At 39.5% G+C, this 17,657-nt stretch overlaps 1 protein-coding gene across 4 annotated transcripts in view; it reads left to right on the forward strand.

Moving 5' to 3' along the window:
• Window positions 1-17,657, forward strand: part of MED12L (mediator complex subunit 12L) — a 338,115-nt gene that overhangs the window by 21,368 nt on the left and 299,090 nt on the right. For all 4 annotated transcript variants that reach the window (XM_032173854.2, XM_058427086.1, XM_058427087.1 and 1 more), the window contains exons 3-4: window positions 9,074-9,178; window positions 15,458-15,649. In XM_032173854.2, coding sequence (XP_032029745.1) covers window positions 9,074-9,178; window positions 15,458-15,649 — 297 coding nt within the window. The remainder of the gene's footprint in view (window positions 1-9,073; window positions 9,179-15,457; window positions 15,650-17,657) is intronic.

Raw genomic sequence — 17,657 nt, forward strand, 5'->3', positions numbered from 1 at the left:
GAACCTTACCCCTGTAAGAGGCTATCCTCTTGAAGTTAACTCCTACTTTGCAATCAGAGCTCAGGTCAAAGGCCACCTTTTCAGAGCATTCTTGTCTAACTCCCCAGACTAGTTTAAGCCACTATTATGTGCTTTCTGAGCAGGCACTTTGGGGTATTTATAACACTTGCAGTTCGCTCACTATGGAATCCCCTGGACTTAGCAGAGTCTGTATGCATAATTATTTGTTAATCGAATGAAGGACGGGGAGCAAGCCTTGAGTTGTGGCTTGAAAAATATAAAATATTTCATAATAATGTATTTCAGGGGGGTGGGAATGGCATGATGTAAGGCTTAGAGGTTGAAAAGACAGTGTATGTGGGGTGGCATATAATAAAATAGATTAAATGAAAGTTAAAATATAAAAATAGAAAACAGCTATAATAACAATAGCCACCATTTATAGGGCACATAATAATGGACCAGGCACTGTGCTAAACTCTGCACATTTAATCTTACGTAACCTCAGTCCTGTGAGTTATTCCTGTCTCCTTTCAAACAAAGCCACCAAGGTACAGAGATCAGTTATCTTAGTCTCAATTGTACGTAAGGCTATGCATTCAAACGCAGATCCATGTGACTGGCAGCACACTTAGAATGGAAGCAAGACTGGAATGCTGGGCTTGATTGTTTAAGGCTTTGAATGCCAGTCCTGGGTGACTGTGTTTTGATTTGGGGCCAGAGATGAGTGGGGAGAAGACCAGAGATGTTATTGAGGATTTGTAGACAGTTATGCTAGATGCTGCTTTTTCCCTTCTCAGGCGAAAAAGAGCAGAAAGCCTTCTGATGCTTTTGGATAGGGGAGTGCAGAATAGAAAACTGTTTCAGGAAGATTCATCCAGGGCCAGTAGGCATGCTGGACAGGAGTGAAATGTGTGCGGAGCAGTAGCCGAATCCTGCTGTAACAGCTGCCTCAGTTGGTAGGGGTGGGGTGAGGGGTGGGTGGTGGGTGGGAGGGGGGTTGTAGTATTTTAAAGGAAGGAATAAAGGGGAGATACATTTTGAGAGAAGTATGGATAGGTTTGATTAATGATGAGTTATGAGGAGTAAAAGATTCTTCCCTTATCTTCCGGGTCTTTTATATCTGCTAACCGTAGGTGTTGCCTAGTAACAATTACATGTATCTGTAATGGGGATTATCATAGCCCAGTTTCCCAAACTGGGGTTTACAGACATCCTTGGGGGTCTGAGAGAATGTTCTTTCGGGGTAGAGGTGGACAAGGCTAGGAAATATAGCTATAAAACCATGAAAAGTTTTTTGTTTGTTCTGAGTAAGACTTGAGCTAACCCAGCCTTCCTGACTAGCGCGTAGAGGGATATTTTTCTACTTCTGTGGCATTCTCATCCCTGGTGGACATTTCTGTCCAATTCATTGAACCGTAATGGAACTGGTTTGTTAGATGTGACTAGGGGACGGAGAAAATTGGGAGTTTCTGCGCATGTTCTATGTGATAGATGGTAACGCTCAGGAGGTTATGAGTGTCTGTAGTATGTATTTGTGTGCATTATCTGACTTTGAGATGGCCATTGAAAATTGTGTTAAACTGAGCTTATTTTTTTTTCTTGAGTGCGAAAGAGCTTAAGAAATTCCCAGACTAGCATCAAAATGTTTTCACTTTCCCAGTGAAACATTTCATTGAAATTAAAAGATTGCTTTGAAAGTGATCCAAAAAATAAGATCATTCTGTGAAGTTCAAGGTGAATGCATGAGATTTATGGATGCATTTGGAGGTTACCCAAAGTATCGAAGGTCTGATTTTTTTTTTTTTTTTTTTTTTGAGATGGAGTCTTGCTCTGTCGCCCAGGCTGGAGTGCAGTGGCTCAGTCTCGGCTCACTGCAACCTCTGCCTCCCGGGTTCAAGTGATTCTCCTGTCTCCTGAGTAGCTGGGACTACATGCGGCCGCCACCACGCCTGGCAATTTTTTTGTATTTTAAGTAGAGATGGGGTTTCACCGTGTTAGCCAGGATGGTCTCAATCTCCAGACCTCTCGTGATCTGCCTGCCTCGGCCTCCCAAAGTGCTGGGATTACAGGTGTGAGCCACCACGCCGGGCCGAAGGTCTGATTTTTGTTATCAGTGTAGAATACAAAAATACAGAGTGAACACAGGCCTTTCATATTAGCATGGACTATTTTCTGGACTTTGGTTTCTGTTTCTCTCTGTGTGCCTGTCTCCCTAGATTGCTTTAAAGCTTGTTATTTTAGTCGAAACCAATGACAAGAGTTGTGAGAGTTCTCCTTTCTCTATGTTTGGATTACTTTTTTGTTAACCTGTTGAAATCCATGTGCACAGTGGTTTGGTGCACTGCTACTCTGGGCCGCTTGGTGAGGACTGTGAATTCACATTCTCAGCTGGCATTGTCTCTTGGCTTAGTTAATACTTGGTCTTGGACATGCGTGTACAACTATTTTGCCCTAGATGCTGTTAATGTTAAACATATTTAAAAGTATGTCTGGATTCATGGTCTCTTCTGCTTTCCAACAGTTATTAAAAGTGCTTTATTTTTTCTCTTACTTTCCATGTTGTACAATGGGAAGTTGTTCAACCTTTAATAAGAGTCCTTTTAAAAGGTTCAGTGCTGTTGATCTGGTTCCCAGAGCACAACCCTGGGAAAGAGATCTTGACTGACTGTTGTGTGTGCCTTACGTTTTTGGGATCTTAGTTGCCTCACCTTTGCAGATGGGCAGAGTAGTTGCTGGAAGTTCTATTGTAAGAACTGTTGGCTAGAATATAGTGAACAAGCTTAAATCTCTGTAAGGAAAGGCATTATAAGAATGTTGGTGGCTGTTACCCTCCGTTATTTCAAGACATCTTTGAAGAGGTTTGGGGCTAGTACAAGAGGAAGCTATTTGTGTCCCTTAAACATTCTGGCTTGGGGGTTTTAGAGGCATGCTGTTCCAAAATTTGGACTCTCCTCTTTCTATTTTTGCCTGATTAGACTTGACAAAAGCCTTCAGAGCAGTGTCATTAAAGTTTGTTTTTTGAGTTCAGGTAACACACATTACCTGTTGTTTGGAATCTCTTCATGCTGCCTAATACCATTAAATGTCCATGTCCAGCCCAGTTTCCCAAACTTGGGGTCTAAGGACTCCCTCAAGCTGTGGTTTTCCTCTAAAAGGGGTCTATTGGCGCATTGCTGGAGTTTGAGAAATAATGTCTAAGCAACAATAGTTAACACTCTGGAACTTGAATCTTATTCTTATCTTTTGGATTTTTGTCATTAATGTTAATTCTTCTCAGAAACTTCAGGAAATAGACCATCGGGGTGCATTTTTTTGGTTGTGATGCTCTGGATTTTTACCTCCTTTCGCTTAGTTTCTCTAGGTCCCTGACCTAAAGTTTTGTACTAATAAACCTCACAGAAGTGACAGCTTCTTTTTTGGCTCTGTGGCCCTAGTGTTCTATAGGAAGTTAAAGGAGTGAAGTGAAAACTTCATACACTTGGTTCCTTCCTCGATCTGTGTGTGTGTGTGTGTGTGTGTGTAGCTTTGCGTTTGTGCCCTTACAGTGAGGGAAGGAAGGGGGCATGGTAGAGAATTCTGAGTGGACTTTTCTTCTTGGGATCTCCTGCTCTCGAGCCAAGATGGGACATCCATTTTCTTCTTGGTGGTGAGACCTGTACTGGCACTGGGCATGGAAACCCTGGTTTTCTAGAGAGGCAGAAACCTCAAGTCTTCATGTTAGCATGGTCTCTGTATCAGCATCACCTGGGAAGTTGTTAGAAATACAGATTCTCAGGCACCACCTCTGACCTACTGAAGTGGGAACTCTGTGGGTGGGACCAGCAGCTGTGCTTTAGCAAGTTCTTCAGAGGATTCTGATAGATGTAAAAGTTTGAGAGCCACTGCTTTTAGGAAAGGGTCTTTTTAATTTCCCAAGAAGGCTTTTTGTATCTCTTCTAACTGGAGCTTCAGGTTATCACTTTCTGGAACCAAAAATGTGATACAAACAATAGCAGCAATGCTAATTGCCAGCCATTTTTATATGGTTTGATGGTTGGGAGCATGGACTTTTTGGAATTCGTCACGACTATGTGACCTTGGCCAAGTTAGTTTCTCTCTGGGCTTTGTTTTTTTTTTGAACTGGGTTATGGAGATAACGTGGTAGAAACTATTACTATCCCCGTTTTACAATTGAGGAAACGGAGGGACAGCAATGGTCCCAGAGCTTGCTTAGAGTCCCTCTTAAATGGAGTAGGGGGTTTAAATTCGAGCTGTCTGATTGCAGACCCTGGGCTCTTACCCACAGTGCTGTCCCCACTCGTCTGCATCTCCATCAGTCAGTCTTAGCTGGTGCCAGCGTGTATCCACCTGGAACCACAAATGCAAGCCAGAGGATGGCCGAGTGAGTTGGAATTAGAGCATCCTCATTGTTATCGTGTTGCAGCATGAGCAAGATTTTGACTGACACTTCAGTATGGAGCTCAGTGTTTCTTAAACGCAGAGCCTGTGAACCTCCTTTTCAGAATAGGGCTCTAAAAGATAAAAGCTATCCCTCTGGTGGGTCCGTGGCTCTCACTGGAAGTGCTGTGGAAATCTGGGCGGGGAAGAGGAGTTAGTTGGTTGTGGCTGCTACCATTGAGTGGGTGGGGCTGTCTTCAGTGTGCAGCTGGGTGGGTTCTATGAAAAATTGTCCTGTGTCCCCTGCACTTTCAGATGTGTCACTGAAACCTTCAACTGTTTTTTTCCCATCTGAGATGGGAATCTGTTTTACGTATGATCTCAAAGTATTTTTTGTATGATTTTAATATACATTTAATATACACTGAGTTTCTGAGGAATGTAACTGTTGCCCCTTACTATGTTGGGAGACTATTTTGTTAGTTTGAAACTGTAGCAAGAGTGTATCACAGTTTCAAAAAATTCATGTTATGCTCTTCCTGATCATTTGAAATGGCAATACAGCACACCTGTATCAGTTTGCATTTTGTAGTTACTATGTTATGCTAATGCTAGGAATAGGAACAAACATTTAACAATTTCTTTTTCTTTCTTTTTTTTTTTTTTTTGAGACAGAGTCTCGCTCTGTTGCCCAGGCTGGAGTGCAGTGGCAGGATCCCTGCTCAGTGCAACCTCCACCTCCCGGGTTCAAGCAATTCTCTGCCTTCTAGGGCCCTGCTTCTTCAAAGTCTAATGTGTCCATGAATCATGTGGGAATTTGCTAAGAGGCTGATTGTGACTCTGGGGGAGGAGTGAGATTCTGCCTTTCTAACAGGCTCGCAGGTAATGCCAGTGCTCCAGGGCCATGGACCACACTTTCAGTTGGGAGAGTCCATTGTAGAGTGCCTGAGCGTTTCCTGTTGAAGTGCCTATTTTAAGTTACTTTCCTTTTTAAAATTTTTAGAATGAGAGCATTATAACTGATTTTAAAAATATTGGTATAGGTAAATTATCTATTAATTTCATTTCACACTAGGGAAATTGATGTTATACAATGTTTGTTTTCAGGATGGTGTGTGGGGTTTGATGGGGTGAATGCCCTTACTCTGGGTGACAAAGCAGTGCTAGTTAGAAACACAAATGAAATTACAACTCCAAATTCGTGAGGTAGTGACTCAGAATATGCTCATGTTAATTGTTCAGAATAGGATGTCATTCATTTGTTCTTTGAACAAATATTTATTGAACACCTGTGATGTGTGCTATTTGCTGGGCACTGCATCTGTGCACTCTGTGCTTGGCCTGCGTTTGTCAACAAAATAAAGATCCCCAGTTTTACGTACCTTATCTTCTTGTCGAGGAGACAGCCAATACACATTCTAAGTAAATTATAGTGTGTTTTAGGTGATAAATGCTATGGATTGTTGAAGGATTAGGAATGCTGGGAGGTAAAGGGAATGAGTGGACAGTTCCAGTTTTAAATAGAGTCATCACATTTCTCATTGAGAATGTGAAATTTGAGCAAAACGTTAAGGTGGTCAGGTCGTTGACCATGTGGATACCAGGAAAAAGAGCAGTCTAGGCAGAGGGAAGAGACAGTGCAAAATCCCTGATTAGAGAGTGCTGGGCTGGTATGTTGGAGAAACTGCAAGGAGACTAGACAGTGTTAGTGAAGGGAAGTGTGGTTAGGGATGAGGCCAGAAAGATAATGGGGTTAAGATCACACAGGAACTTTTAGGACATCATAGGACCTTTGCTTGTACTTTGAGTAAAATGGAGCGTTTTGAGCAGGAGTGACATGGTCTCACTTGAGTTTTAAAAAGCTGCCTATGGCTGCTGTGTTCAAAGTGGCCTTCAGGGGGCAAGGGGAGAAGCTAGGAGACCAGTTAGGAGCCGTTGCATTGCCTAAGGATGAGATGATGCAGTAGTGGTGATGAGAAGTGGTCAAATTCTACATGTATTTTTATGAAATTTAGAATTCAAAGTTTAAACTTCTCAGAACTCAAGGCTCCCAATAATATCTGTGTGGCTCCTAGTTTGAGGAAAATCTGAGGTAGATGACAGATATGTATCCATCGTTCCATGTTCTTTTCCTTCTGGGGATTCTGAGTTTGTGCACACACTCAGGAGTGGGTGTGTCTCTTTGTCCCAGCGATTAGCAGTTGGATACAATGAGCAGCTATCTGATCTGGTGTTAGTTTAAACTAAAAAGTGAAGCAATACTAAACTATCTGGTTCTTAAAATCTCACACATTCCTCTTGATTAGGCCAGAATGTATTTTTAGTAAAAACATATGCTGTTACTCAATGTTTCTTATAATACTCTGATGGCAAATCAAAGATAAATATTCAGTTTTCTCATCCTACTTTTCCCCTGAGCTCACTGCTGGTACTCCTACTTTCTTAGACTCAGAGACTACTGAAATTTTGGTAGCACATTTGCTTTAAGTTGACTGAAATGTTTCTGACTTAAAATATGCATTATGTAGTTTTGCTCTATATTTTCACATAATTTATTTGAAAATGTAGGAACAGTTTGGAGATATCTTCTGATAATGTACATGTAGCTCATATTCTGTGTGGATCACGATTTCAGTGACCTTCTATGCTTGGAGGAGACTTGATTACCATAGAGTGAAATTTTCTATAGAGGGGTCTTTTGAAAACTTGCCAAAACAGTGGCCCGCCAAGGCATTAGTAAGAGCACACATAATTAAGTAAAGTTACATGGCATGTCTCCAGGAGACCTCTGTTCTCAGCCAGGGTGACCTTTTTAGAGTCAGGTGCTTAAATGTCATAAACTATTTTGTTCTAAGCTTCTTGATTAATCATAGCAGTGATTTTGATCAATTGCTGTTTTTCATTTTATGCATGCAGTAGTTACATAGAGGAGTAAGTGTATCTTATTCTTGTGCCGTGGCTACCATTACTCCAACTGTTACTAGGATTATTTCTTGGCTTGGAGTGAGGGGAGCAGGAGGTAGCTTCATTTACTCAAACCTCTCCCTCTTATTCTTTCAAGTCTGTATTTTAGGAACTCTGATGTAGTTCCATGTAGTCCATAACTCAATGATAATCTGGGTAGGGCAAGAAGGTTTTTTTTTTTTTTTTTTTTTTTTTTTTTAAGCCTTGGGTTATTTTTGATGTGTTGTGACCTTGGAAAAGTATTCCTGTATCTATCCAGTAGGAGATCTTTTTAAGGAGAGTAGGAGTTGTAGCCACATATTTTTAGACCACATTTTCATGTGGCATTTGTTCTTTGGTGGCATGGTGTCATGGAAATTTCTCTTCCTAGTCTAGGATTTAGAAGATAGTATTTCCATGCTGGCTTTGTCCAGTTGCTGCACTAGCTTAGTGAGGCACACTTTTCTCATCTGTACGACGGGCATGAAGATACATACCTACTGTCTCCCTTGGAATTGGAGTTGGCAAAGATCAAGTGAGCCAAAATATGTGAGAAAACATTGCAGCTCTAAACTTCCCTTCAGTTGTAGGTTGTGATGTTGTGTGGCTGTAATCATAAGGTGTGTGCCTAGGAACCTTGTGTTTCAGTCTTTAATTTACCATTTGTCTTGGGTAAGCTGGTGAGCCAGCTTTCTTAATCATAAAACAGGTGTGTGCATAGGGGTTGGCCAGGAATGGAGAGTCAAACTATGGGCTCTCTGGAAACAATTTTTTTTTTTTTTTTTGAGATGGAGTCTCACTCTGTCACCCACGCTGGAATGCAGTGGTGCGATCTCGGCTCACTTCAACCACCGCCTCCCAGGTTCTAGCGATTTTCCTGCCTCAGCCTCCAAAGTAGCTGGGATCACAGGCACCTGCCACCACGCCCAGCTAATTTTTGTTTTTAGTAGAGATGGGGTCTCCCTATGTTGGCCAGGCTGGTCTTGAACTCCTAAACTCAGGTGATCTACCTGCCTTGGCCTCCCAAAGTGCTGCGATTACAGGCGTGAGCCACCGTACCCGGCCTGGAAACAATTCTTAAAAAAATCCTATCATTTTATATTTCTGTGAGATTTTTGCTCATTTTTTTTTCTAACTTATAAGTTAAAAAAAATCTAAACTTACAGGAAAGTTAAAAGAATAGTATAATGGGCCGGATGGGGTGGCTTACACCTGTAATCCCAACACTTTGGGAGGTTGAGGCCAGAGGATCACTTGAGGTCAGGAGTTCGAGACCAGCCTGGCCAAAATGGTGAAATCCCATTTCTACTAAAAATAAAAAATTAGCCGGGCATCGTGGCAGGCGACTGTATGTAATTCCAGCTACTCGGGAGGCTGAGGCAGGAGAATGGCTTGAACCCGGGAGGTGGAGGTTGCAGTAAGCCGAGATTGCGCCACTGCACTCCAGGCTGGGCGACAGAGCAAGACTCCATCTCCAAAAAACAAACAAACAAACAAAAAGAATAGTATAATGAATACCCATATACTCTGCACCTAGAGTCAACAGTTAACATTTGCTTCATCCCTCTACACATTTAAGTATTTATGTATTGGTGTTTAAACTTCAATTTCTGCCTTCTTTGATTGTTGTCCTTTCAAGAATTCTCCTCTACAGAGTGTAACAAATTTAGCCATTACTTAGGATGCAATATGTTGGATTATGTTGAAGCTTTTACATCCTTCTGCTTAATCAATACCTTCTCTTGAACAGGATGAACTTACTGCTGTGAATGTAAAGCAAGGCTTCAATAATCAGCCAGCCTTCACTGGAGATGAACATGGCTCAGCCAGAAATATTGTAATTAACCCATCAAAGGTAATGTTATTTGTTTCCTCAAACTCCTGAAGAAGTATGTATATGTGACACCCTTAATAATCACTGTTGATAAATTAGTGTTATTTAAGTCACAATCCATATTCAGATTTCCCCCAAATACCCTGTATACTGTCCTGCCCCAGGATCCAATCAGGGATCATACATTGCATTTCGTTGTCACATCTTTTAATTTAGTACAGTACAGCTCTCTGCCTCTCCCTCCTCCCCTTTCGTGCCTTTTTTAAAAAAGGCTTTTATGACTGCTATTCTAGAAGAGCCCAGGTCAGTTGTCTGACATACTAGTGCTATATTCTAGATTTTTCTGATTGTTTTCTCATGACGGGATCCAGGTTAGGTATTTTTGGTAAGAAGACTACATTGCATCATACTAGGAGACATACAATGCCAGTTTGCCCTACTATTGGCTATAGTTTGATCGCTTGGTCCGGGTGGTGTCTATCATCTTCCTGCATTGGAAAGGTAGTCCTCTCTACCTCTTAGTAAGGTCTACAAGGTGATAATTTGAGAGGATATAAATATCCTATTCTTCAATAAAATTTCATCCTGTTATTTTAGCATCAGTTGATGACTCCTGCTGAATGATTTATTTTGCTGGTGATTGCAAAATGCAGGTTTTCTAATTATTGCATACGCATGTTTTACTTGGCATTCTTTTATTAAAAGAAGTGCTTTCTTTTAAACTGAGGTTTTTTTTGTCACTTTGGATTTTTTTTTTTCTTTTAATTTGACGTGTTATGATCCGTACCTTCATTTTTCTTTTTGATGCTCAAATTGGTTCATGTTCTCCCAGTAGGGGCCCTGCTAACCTGGCTGTTGGTTACATGTGCTTGTCATCCTTTGAGCACTTCCTTACTTCTGGCACCAAAACATATTCCAAGTTTATCTTGTTCTTTCCCAAACCAGATCTGGATGCTTAGTGCTACTGGAGTGTCATTCTTCCTAGGCTTTCTCAGTGGACAGAGATGGGACTCATAGATACATATTTTTTCTACCTACCTGTCATTACCATTTGTAGCCCAATGCCGCAGGGTATTTCCCCTGCTTTTTCGTATTCCATTTTTAGGTCTCCCTTCTCCCAAAGTGAGAACCCTAGCTCTTAATAATATCAATATATTTATTCATTTATTCTACCTTACAACACACATAAAAAAGTTCCAGAATAAAATACTTCATTGCCACTCGAACAACAAAACCACTGAATAAATGTAGAATTTTTCTACAATACTTTTTGCTCTTAGACTAACTTTCATTAAAAGTATATACTCAGAATGTTGTGCTCAAATTTTTTTTTTTTAATTAAATGTCTTTTTCTGTGTGTTTATCTTATCAATTAGGAATATAGGCTAGGTGTGGTGGCTCACACTTGTAATCCCAGCACTTGGGGAGGCCGAGGCAGGAGGAGTTCGAGACCAGCCCAGCCAACATGGTGAAACCCTGTCTCTACTAAAAATATAAAAATTAGCTGGGTGTGGTGGTGGGCGCCTGTAATCCCAGCTACTTGGGAGGCTGAGGCAGGAGAATCGCTTGAACCCAGGAGGCGGAGGTTGCAGTGAGCCAAGATTGTGCCGCTGCACTCCAGCCTGGGTGACAAAGCTAGACTCCATCTCAAAAAAAAAAAAAAAGGGGAATATAAATAGAATTGTTTGTGTTTCTATTTGTAATCTTTTAGGGTTTGATTTTTTTTCATATATTTTGAGTTGGATATTAAAATACTTTTGTGAAATTAAAAGCATACATACAAATGAAAAGAAATCAGACATGCAGGTGAATTTCTGTTTCCTTTCTCTTCTCCAGAGAAACATGTTAATGGTTTGTGTATCATTCCAGATCTCTCTTTATGTGCACACAAATATATAAATAATTGACAATTTGTTAAACTATCAACTGAAGTATTACTTAAGCGGTGTGAAAGAACATAGAAACATTTTCTGCAGATAGTCCTATTGACTAAACACAATGTTTTCAGTTTTGTCTTTTTTCAATCTTGGTACAATTTTTTACGTTACAACCACAATTATGTACATGTAATTTGTGATCCTTTTTAAAAATTATGATAAAACATACATAACATTTACCATTTAACCACTTTTAAGTGTACAGTTCGTGGGCATTAAGTACATTTGCATCGTTGTTGCAAACATCAACCATTGTCACCATCCATCTCCAGAACTTTTTTTTTTTTTTTTTTGAGACGTATTCCAGGTTTATGTTCTTCTCTCCCAAACCAGATCTACAAGGTGGAGTCTTGCTCCGTCACCCAGGCTGGAGTGCAGTGGCGCAATCTTCGCTCACTGCAACCTCTGCCTTTCAGGTTCGAGCCATTCTCGTGCCTCAGCCTCCCGAGTAGCTGGCCACACCTGCCTCCACATCTGGCTCATTTTTGTATTTTTGTAGAGACAGGGTTTCACCATGTTGGCCAGGATGGTCTCGAACTCCTCACCTTAAGTGATCTGCCTGCCTTGGCCTCCCAAAGTGCCGCGATTACAGATGTGAGCCACTGTGCCCGGCCTCAGAGCCTTATCATCTTTCTTAATTGATCTACTTTAAAAAATTGAAACATTATTTTGTATGCACTTTTCGTTATGGCTGAAGTAGTCATATGAATAATAATTCATGGCTAGATAACATTCCATGATGTATGTGCTGTAATTGACTGAAACCTCTATATACAGCAATTAGTTTGTGGCCAATTTCTCATGGTTATTTATAAAGAAACTGTAGTCATACTTGAAAGTATAGCTTTTGTTCTTTAGGATAAATTCCCTGAATTGTATTACTACTTGGTTAAAGGGTGTATTAATCTACTAGGGCTGCTATAACAAAATACTTCAGACTGGGTGTCTTAAACAACAGAAATTTATTTTCTCACCATCTGAAGGCTGGAAGTCCAAGATAAGGTGTCAGCAGGTCTGATGTCTCCAGATGCGTCTCTCCTTGGCTTGCAGATGGCCACCTTCTCACTGTGTCTTCACATGGTCTTTTCTCCTTGTGTGTTCCTCCGTGGTGTCTCTTCTTATGAAGTCCTACTGGATTAAGGCCCAGTCCTATCACCTTATTTAACCTTAATTACCTCCTTAAGGCCCTATCTCCAAATATAGTCACATTGAGGGTTAAGGCTTGAGGATGAATTTTGAGGATGTACAATTTAGTCTCATAACAGAAAGTATGAATGCTTTATGTCTCTTGATATGAACTGCTAAATTGTTCAGTTGTATAAAGTTTTATGTCAATTTAAATAACTGAGTAAATGGAAATAACATCTATTACACTTCCGCTACCACTCTTTCTGTGAGATTTACTCAAGGACCCAAGACTTCTGAGGGGAATTTGATTTTATAAATATGAAATACATGAATTATAATGTAACTCCTAAATTTTTTCCCCACATTCTTATCAAATGAATTATTTTTGAAAATAGCTTTGGATGGATGGAAACAAATGTTAAATTTAACCTTATTTCTGGCCGTGTGTGGTGGCTCACACCTGTAATCCCAGCACTTTGGGGGGCTGAGGCGGATGGATCACCTGAAGTCAGGAGTTCGAGACCAGCGTGGCCAACATGGTGAAACCCTGTCTCTACTGGAAAAAAAAAAATAGCTGGGTGTGGTGGTGGGCACCCATAATCCCAGCTACTCTGAGAGGCTGAGGCAGGAGAATAGCTTGATCTCAGGAGGCAGAGGTTGCAGTGAGCCGAAAATCACTCCAGTGCATTCTAGCCTGGATAACAGAGTGAGACTCTGTCTCAAAAAAAAAAAAAATAAATAAAAAATAAAAAACACCTTACCTCTTATACCTTGTTTGTGGGAGTACACAATTGTATAAACCTTTTAGAGGGCAATTTGGCAATGCTTATTAAAATTGCAGAATTATATAGTCTGAATTCTGGAAGTCTATCCTAAAGCTCTAGCTGACTATGTATGAAATAACAAATGTGAAAGGCTACTCATTTTAGTGTGATTTGTAATAGCAACATTTTGGAAAAAATGCTGTAAATGTCCATTAATGGTAGCTTGATTAAATGTATATCCACACAGTACATTGTTATGTGTCTATAAAAATGAAGAAGCTTTCTGTATACAGATAAGGAAGGGTCTCATTTACTAAGTGTGCATAATGAGCTATACTTACAAGGAAGAGAAAAATAACAGATGTGTGTTTACTCACCTGTATCCACACAAGGAAACAATGGAAGGACACATAAGAAATGAATCAAATTGTTTACTTGGAGGTAGGCATTGGGACTTGGGAATGAGGCGGCTCTTTACTTTTTATTGTATTTATGGATTGATTTCTGAATAATATATATTGCTATTGCAATTAAATGTTATAATCATGTTTTGACCTTTTATGGAGCCCCAATGTGTATTTTCTAGTCTTTTGCTTTCTTGGGAATTTTGACTGTTAACAGTATGCATTTGTTTACAAGGGCTTGTTAGCAGGAATTAATACATAAACGTGCAGTCACTGTGTTCCATTGCTATCATTAAGTATATAGGAGAATATAATTATAAAATAGATTGCTCAGACTACTTTTTTCATTTTTAGAGCTCTGCTTATTATTATTAAATACTTAAACATAATTGCAAATAAGAGACCTTTTGAATGTATAGCGATCTGCAGCTGTACGTGTTTTGTGCTCTTGGTGCAAAGACCAAATAGCGATTGAGAAATTTAAAATTAAACAATTGGCTGCTACTGGCTGCTTATTTCCAAACAGCTGGTTTTCCTATATTTTTGCACTTAATTTATTCACTGTTTGGACATCCTGCAAATATTTGCTTTAAAAGAAATCACAAACTGCAGTGGTTTGTATTTAAAAAAAGACATACTCCTTTTCTACTTATTCTAATTTTTATTATTGTATTACATTAACACACCAAAACCAGACTTCTTGTCATTACATCAATCACAACGATCAAAGAATGTCAGGCTTTTCACCCTATAGATGAATTTGGCTAATGGCTTACAACTGTGTTTCAACCTATGGACTAATTGTTTATTGACTCATTAACTAAGGTGGTGATTCTTATTTTGCTTCAACAGGGTAAGTATTTTATTTTAGTCATGGTTGCCACTTTTTGCTAACTTCATTGGGGGTATTTATCAGAAATTAACTGCATCATTGTATTAAAGAACTCCCAGAGTCTGAAATGTGATGCTTTGATAGGATTCTTGAAGAAATTCCAACAGATTTTCTATAGATTCACTGAATTTATTTTGATGGATTTATCTGTCATCCAGGTGAGTGCAGTGGTGTGATTTGGTCCGTTCAAGTGATTCTCATGCCTCAGCCTCCTGAGTAGCTGGGATTATAAGTGCATGCCAGGCTAATTTTGTATTTTTTTTTTTTTTTTTTTTTTTTTTTTAGTAGAGACGCGGTTTCACCATGTTGGCCAGGCTGGTCTCGAACTCTTGACCTCAGGTGATCCGCCTGCCTTGGCTTCCCAAAGTGCCGTGATTACAGGCGTGAGCCACCATACCCAGTGAGATTCACAAAATTTTTAGATATTACTTTGTTCTCTGCCTTCTTGTTACTTCTTTCCTGTTCCTTTCTTTTTTCCTTGTCCGTCTTTAATTTGGTTAATATGAAAATGATACAGTAATTCATAGTAGCTTTCTTTGCCACTTTGTCTCATTCAGAGCAGGTAATACTAGCTTTCTCTTGAAACATTGTAGTTTTGAAATTGGCAGCCCAATAAAAAATGTTGAATACCAAATTTAATTGAACCTTTTGAAATTTGCCATTTAAATAAATTAAATTTCTCTAGACTCTTTGTTTAAAAGCATTGAGTGTAAATACCAAGTTTCCTTTCCAAAAATAAGTGCTATTAAGATGAAACAAGAAAAAGAATGATTACCGAGTGATTACTAGGTTTTCTCCTCTTGGGGAAAGCATTCTCTCCTGACGGGTGTGTAGTATTAGAAAGGAGAAAGAGCAGCTGAAGGATTAAAGCAGAATCCATTCTACTGAAATTTATTCAGGATGTAATTAATTTCATCTTAGCAGAGATTTCCAAAGGCTCTCCTTGCCCCCCTCCGCCGAACTACTTGTGAATAGTGGTATAAAGGTGCTGTGTATCATAGTTAATGTAAGGAAATCACATCTCTTGGCTTCAAAGGCTTAAATACCCAATTTATTTTCTGATGGGGTGTATGAAGATTTTCAGTTGAAACAATAAAGAAAAATACTAATGTATAGTACTACTAAGCTACTTGCTTATTGTCTTAACTTTCCCTTTTTTTCTCTTCTTTCCACAGATTGGAGCTTATTTTAGCAGCATATTAGCTGAGAAACTGAAGCTTAACACTTTCCAGGACACGGGAAAGAAGAAACCACAAGTTAATGCTAAAGATAATTATTGGCTGGTTACTGCTCGATCCCAGAGTGCAATTCATAGTTGGTTTTCTGACTTAGCAGGAAATAAGCCACTTTCTATTTTGGCAAAAAAGGTATCAAATGTTTCTTACATTGTTTTAGTTATGGTCTTATAATCAGCTGTTTGGGATAATATTCAAGTATATATTTGTTTTTCCCAATTCTTTTTGAGACTGCAAGCCCATTGGCAGGTTTGTGGTCCCAGGTGGGTGTTACTCCATGCTGTTTCCCCCTTTATTTTGATTGCGTGTGGTGCCTAGGACATCTATAAATCGCTAAACATTCTGCATATCAAGCTGTTCATGTGGATTTTAGGTAGACAAGATTTTAAAATTGAGAACAGGCAAGAAGACTTCATTTAAAAAAAAAAATTACATTTCCAGTTTTCTTAGGCCAAGATGTCCAAGATTTGTTAAAAAGATTCTTGCTTTGAGGTTATTTTCTTGTCTTTAAAAGTACCCATCCAAATGCTTCAAGCTGTCTCCTTCCTACCAAGCGAGATAAAGATTGTGATTCTGTGTGTGCTTGTTCTTTGAAAAATTTTTAGAACAAAATGGGCAGGTTTATTCATAGCTTCTAGCTTTTTTTATAGGGGAGGGGATGTGGGAGGTTCTTTTAAAATCTTTGCCTTTGGTCATTTTTCTCAAGTGGGAAATAATACATAGATTCAACAATCTTGTGGTCCAAACAATATGAGATACCTCTTGAAATTTATATAAGAAACTAGAAACCTCACTCATAGTCCGGATCTCTGATTTCTTGCACAACTTTGAAATAATCCCAGGGGTCTTTTCTTATCTCTCCTGAGGCCCTTTAGTGTTAGGAGTGCCTGTATTAAGTTTTCCTTACCAGCTCGGTATAGGCCCAGTTTATAGGGGAGCTCTTTTGTATATTTGCCTATTTTCCAAAGCAACTCTTTGAAAATAGTGTCTGTAGCTTCCATTGGCTTTATTTTGCCTTAATGTCATAACATTGTATTGCCTTGCATAGATTTCAGTGGTGAAAGGCAACTGAAATCTTGGAAGAGTGTAACAGTCAGCATAACCACCTCTTACCATTCAGTTAGTACCACTGTCTCAATCCAGGCTGAACCATGTATGACTTCTTTTCCAGTGGTGAATATTTACTTTGTGGTCCCACTGTGGCCCATGAATTGTATCTGAAGGCCATGTAAGTCATAGGGCATCCTTCAATATTTGATGGCTTTTGACTAACAGTTCATACTTTCCATATTGCCAGCCTGACATCTTTCCATTTAGGTTTTCTTTTTTCATAAGTTTTTAGAGTGCATATTTTGGATTTGCTGCTCTTGAGGAGTTGATGCCCTTGCTCTGGGGAAGTAGTGGTTTCTCCTCTTGTAGGAGGAAGTTGAATCATGGTGCGGTGTATTAGCCGTTATTCTTTCTTTATTAGGAGCTGCCTCTGGCCAAGTCAGGTGTTCCTCAGGTAAGCCCTGATGTTAATTCTTTACAAACTTGAAGATGTTTTCTTTATAAAATAATTAAATATACCTTGAAGTATTCATTTCTTGGGCATTTCAAGAATCCTTCCCCTTCCCTCCTCAGCATATCATCTTCTTGAGATGGTGAAATCTCTTTTAGAATGGGGTAAAGCAATGCATTCTCTGCATGTTCTTCATAATAGAGAGTTCAAATACTTCTTTAATTTTTGGTATTCATCTGTGCGATGGCTTCAGGTAGAAAGCCTGGGTTTACCTGCTAAGATCCTGAGTCATCTTTGAAATCTTATCTTGAGTTCATAATAGTTTCCTGTATGGATCATGTTTCAGGACTTGGTTTTCTGCTACTGTGAAGCTTCGCAGCGCGCCAAGGCGTTATCCACAGAGAGGCTTGTAAAGGACCTTTTAACTCAATCACAATTGTAGATCGATTTGGAAAAGGAGACTTCTGGCATCTAGGGATATTCTTCCAGGTCTTGAACAGTTCATTAACTTTCACCTGTTTCCTTCAGGTGACTTTGATTACTGTGGTCTGTGAAATTTTCTTTTGCCTTTACCCTTGCTTATCAAACAGAGGATGCAGTGATAATATGCATCCAAGGAGAAAGGTGATAGGACACCCT

Source organism: Hylobates moloch, unplaced genomic scaffold (genome assembly GCF_009828535.3).
Source record: "Hylobates moloch isolate HMO894 unplaced genomic scaffold, HMol_V3 SCAFFOLD_13, whole genome shotgun sequence".
Taxonomy (NCBI): domain Eukaryota; kingdom Metazoa; phylum Chordata; class Mammalia; order Primates; family Hylobatidae; genus Hylobates; species Hylobates moloch.